The following is a 4,536-nucleotide window of genomic DNA, read 5'->3' on the forward strand; positions in this document are numbered from 1 at the left end:
GAGGATGAAAAACAGTTCCCTTTCTTTTCCATAGTGTAGCTGTTTTATTTTCACAAGAAAGTCAGCAAAAACCTAGGCATGGCCTTTTAGAAGACCTTTAAGTGTCAAGTGCAAATATTAAAAACCAAGTTAAAAAAATAAGTGGACAACGTTTATAAAGCCTCGGCCTTTAAATAACAGCGTAAGCCATATTAGCTTATTTGTTTTGGCTGTGTGTCCGCTCTGAAACGTCACTTGTCCGCAACATGCATCACCATCTATCATTAACAAAATCCCGTCAGTCCTTATAACCACCGAGTGGCTCGTACACAGTTGCGCTGGAAGCTGCGATTTCCGACAGCAAGTCAAGGCAGCAGCCGTCCAGCGAGGGTGCACTTCACACAAGCAGCGAAGTCTCTGTCTCCTCCAATCAGGGCGCGGCCTCACTCAGCCCGGTCCAATGGGAATAGCGCGCGTGCAGGTGGCTGCGCTATTATCAGCGGGTCCCGTTTCACTCCCAGCCTAGAGCGAGTCAATTTATGGAAAGACAAGTCGACCCTTTAATGGTTCCCATCAAAACCACTAAAAACATCATCAGACCGGCCGACTTCCGAGAGGATTGCTGTGGCGGACGCATGCAGCATTCTCCCAGCTGACAGACTCCAACCGAAACCAACACGCGGAGAGACATTTTGTGGGAGTTTTGACCGAGCGTTTCACTTCCCACGAGAGAAGAGAAGTTCGCCTTTGCTCAAGTTTCTTTTCACATTCCGAGAGTCCGCTTCTTCCTTATCCGGGATACTTTTGCAGAAGGGGCAGAAGTGGCCCGGCTCCTGAATACCGGCGCCTTTATTTACTCTTAAAGGTTGTTTTTTTTATTTATTTTTTCATCCCCGGTTTATTTTTATCCAGGCGAAAACGATTTGGTGGTTCATGTTCACAAATGTTAGCGGTCGGGCAAATGGAGGCTAACCGGCAGAGTGCGTTCGTCCTGGGCAGCACCCCGCTGGCGGCGTTGCACAATATGACCGAGATGAAGACGTCCCTCTTCCCGTATTCGCTGCAGCAGAGCCCGGCGGGCTTCAAGGCGCCGCAGTTCTCCTGCCTCAACGCTCACTTGATGGGGACCCCGCACGGAATAAGCGACATCCTCGGGAGACCCATCACCTCGGCCGGGCAGCTGCTGTCCGGGTTCCCCCGGATAAACGGCCTGACCAGCAGCGCGGCCGCCGCCGCCGCCGCCGGGATGTACTTCAGCCCGGCTATGTCGCGGTACCCGAAGCCTCTGGCCGAGCTGCCGGGGAGGGCACCCATCTTCTGGCCCGGGGTGATGCAGGGTTCTCCCTGGAGGGACCCGCGGGTTCCCTGTCCTAGTAAGTCCCGTCTGACTATCTGTCTGCTTGGACGCTTTTAGAGGTCGTTTTTTTTATTGTTTCAATTTAGATAAAAAAAACAAAACAACAAAAAAAAACTCACTGCCCCGTGGGATCGAAGAATGTTGCTCATGTTGCAAACATCAATTTGGCCTGTAAGAGGCCCGCCACAACACACACAACACACACACACAAACATAAATGATACACAGTGATCACATTATCTAAATCTGTAAAGACACGTGTTGGCCACAATAAAGGCTGTCTTGAGTATCACTGACACTGGATGTTCTTGATAGAAAATGTAATTATAATGTGATACTTGGCAGGACTTTCAAACTTGTAATATATATATATATATATATATATATATATATATATATATATATATATATATATTATGTCATATATATAGAAATATATATAGTATGTCATATATATATAGAAATATATAGATATACATATATATAATAAGTTATAATATAGGGCGCCATCGTAAATAGTGTTGTCAGTATATCTCACCATCTTCCTCAGACTCATTTTGAATTGACTTATGAGAGCATCCAATAAAACGGGAAAACAATATATGAATAAAATGCTCTAAAGTTCCACTATGTATACATAACCACAGCTTCTTTTTGTTTCTTCCTTCCAGGTCAAGCTATGATGTTGGACAAGGACGGGAAGAAGAAACACTCCAGACCGACCTTTTCAGGACAACAGATTTTTGCACTGGAAAAAACTTTCGAGCAGACGAAATACCTGGCCGGCCCGGAGAGAGCCCGCCTGGCTTACTCCCTAGGGATGACCGAGAGCCAAGTCAAGGTAAACAAACAACAACTAAATAACAACACCTGATTGGTCATTTTTGGCAAATATAAATAACTTTTTCTGAAATCTGTGAAATTCCACTTTTTGCTGCGCAGGTGGAGATAAAACGTTATTAGTGATCATTACATTACATTTCATTTAGCTGACGTTTTAATCCATACACTGTAGACACAGCAACGGGGTCAATTATACGACGCAACCTCTATTCAGATTATTATATGTTGTATCGACGTTGTTATTAGTCATTGATATTGTTGTTTTTAATTTAGTGTTTTGCACCTTATTATTTCAATGAAGCATTTTTAGTTTTTCTGCTTTTGTTGATTACTTGTTGATTACTGGACCTGTTGAGCATCTATCTCTCTCTCTCTCTCTCTCCCCCCCCCCCCCCCCCCCCCCTCTCCTCCACAGGTCTGGTTTCAGAACAGGAGGACCAAATGGCGGAAGAGACACGCGGCGGAAATGGCCACGGCCAAGAAGAAGCACGACTCTGAGACGGAGAAGATGAAGGAGAGCTCGGACAACGAGGACGACGACGAGTACAACAAGCCGCTGGACCCGAATTCGGACGACGAGAAAATCACGAGACTGTTGAAAAAGCACAAGGCCACCAACCTGGCGCTGATCAGCCCCTGCAGTAACAGCTCGGACACCTTGTGATGCGTGGGAGGAGGAGGAGGAAGAGGAAAGGCAAACGGGTCCAACAGAGACTTGTCGCGCTCTTTCTGACCCCCTTTCCACCTGACACTGCAAACATGCGCCTGATGAGTGGAGGGATCGCTTTATGCTCAGCCAGAGAATGCGTCAAAGAAAATACAAATAAAAAAAGAAGCCGAATGTGCGCCAAGGCGCGCGAAAAGACGCAGAAACATGACCAGAGACGCATCCAAACCCACTTACAGATACGGGGATGTGACTGCTGTCAGAATACTCTGAACACGGACTTCGCGAAGGCTGATGATGACGACACGTTCACCCCACGCTCAAAGGACACGAACTATGTTGGGACGGGGAATTGTTTTTGGCGACACAAATCAGTTTTTACGCGCGAACTCACACACAACTGGTGTTTTAACAACATGTGTAAATGTAAACAAAAATAGTACGCACACACACACACACACACACTATCCGGATCAGTGTTGGGCCTATTTGGCGTGACTTTTATTCCACAAGTAACGCTGCTTTGCGTTACTTGTGCAGTTTTAATTCTCCACACTTGTTCCGTCTTTTCTCTCTCCACCTCTCACACAATGTTCGCGACCTTTGCGATGCTGAAAGAGACGTTTGAACGTCCTTGTTAATTGGTTGACTCATACTATTTTCATATATGGAGAGAATAGAAAAAGAAAAAGAGCCTTTATTTTCCTTTCGCGTTAAAGGAAGATCACACCGCGTTAGGGAACACGCTTGGTTCCGTCTGACTGTAAAGTGTTTGAATGGAACTGATTTGTTTGGCGGCCAAACTCTGATCCGGATCCCATGACGCATGTTTAAAGTGGCAGGTGTGAACGGGCCGTGATGCTTCTAAAGCTCAGTCTAACCAGGGTATCCACTGACCTACAAGAAAAAGAGGTGGGAGAATAAAAACGTGTTGATGTTGAGATGAATGTGTGCTGCAGCCTAAAGATGAGATTGTATATATTTTTTACTGAATAAGTTATGTCGTTTTCAGCCAGTGGAGACGTGGCAGCCCGGACGCGCTTATGTTCCCTCTCTGATAAACCTGCTGCTTCGTGTTTTCTTTTTCTTTTCTTTTCTTTCCTGCAGAGTAACGTCGCCTCTGTCTCTCCACGTTTTCGATTCAGTTCCGGACACACACGTATAGACTCTAAATGCTGTAAATAATCCCGGTGAAAGGACAGCTTGTTTTAACGACATCGCAGTGCACACTTGTTTCCTTTTTTGGTTTCGTTTGGAGGGAAGTTTCATGACTGACCTCGTCACGCAGCGGCAACGACATGTGGGCCATCGTTTATGTTGGAATTAAAGAGAGTATTATTGTTTCCGGGAAGGTTATCGAAGAAGAAAAGAAGAAGAAAAGAAGAAGAAAACAACACTTTGTATTATGAATAAATTATTTAACAAGCATTTTTGTTTTGTTATGGGTTTTGTTTTAATGTATGGGCTTAATATAAATTAAAGATACATTCATGACTATCAATAATTGAATTTGATTATTGGCAACAATTATGCTTTTAGAGGATTCATGCCGATTTAACTTGAGAATGATTTACGTCTTAGAACAGTCTGCGGGGAACAAGGAACTCTTAATAATAATAATAATAATAATAATAATAATAATGTCACGATTCGTTTTATTGATGAAGCGTATTTTTCATAAAACAGTTGT

The 4,536-nt window shown here is 44.4% G+C and overlaps 1 protein-coding gene across 1 annotated transcript; it reads left to right on the forward strand.

Moving 5' to 3' along the window:
- Positions 1–922: 922 nt before the first annotated feature.
- nkx6.2 (NK6 homeobox 2) lies at positions 923–2,843 on the forward strand (the record flags this gene model as incomplete). The annotated part of the gene is made up of 3 exons (XM_079229892.1): positions 923–1,352; positions 2,008–2,177; positions 2,595–2,843. 3 exons carry the CDS (start codon positions 923–925, stop codon positions 2,841–2,843), a joined length of 849 nt encoding a protein of 282 aa, XP_079086018.1.
- Between the last annotated feature and the right edge of the window lie 1,693 nt (positions 2,844–4,536).

This window comes from Taurulus bubalis, assembly GCF_910589615.1.
Source record: "Taurulus bubalis genome assembly, chromosome: 14".
Taxonomy (NCBI): Eukaryota; Metazoa; Chordata; class Actinopteri; order Perciformes; family Cottidae; genus Taurulus; species Taurulus bubalis.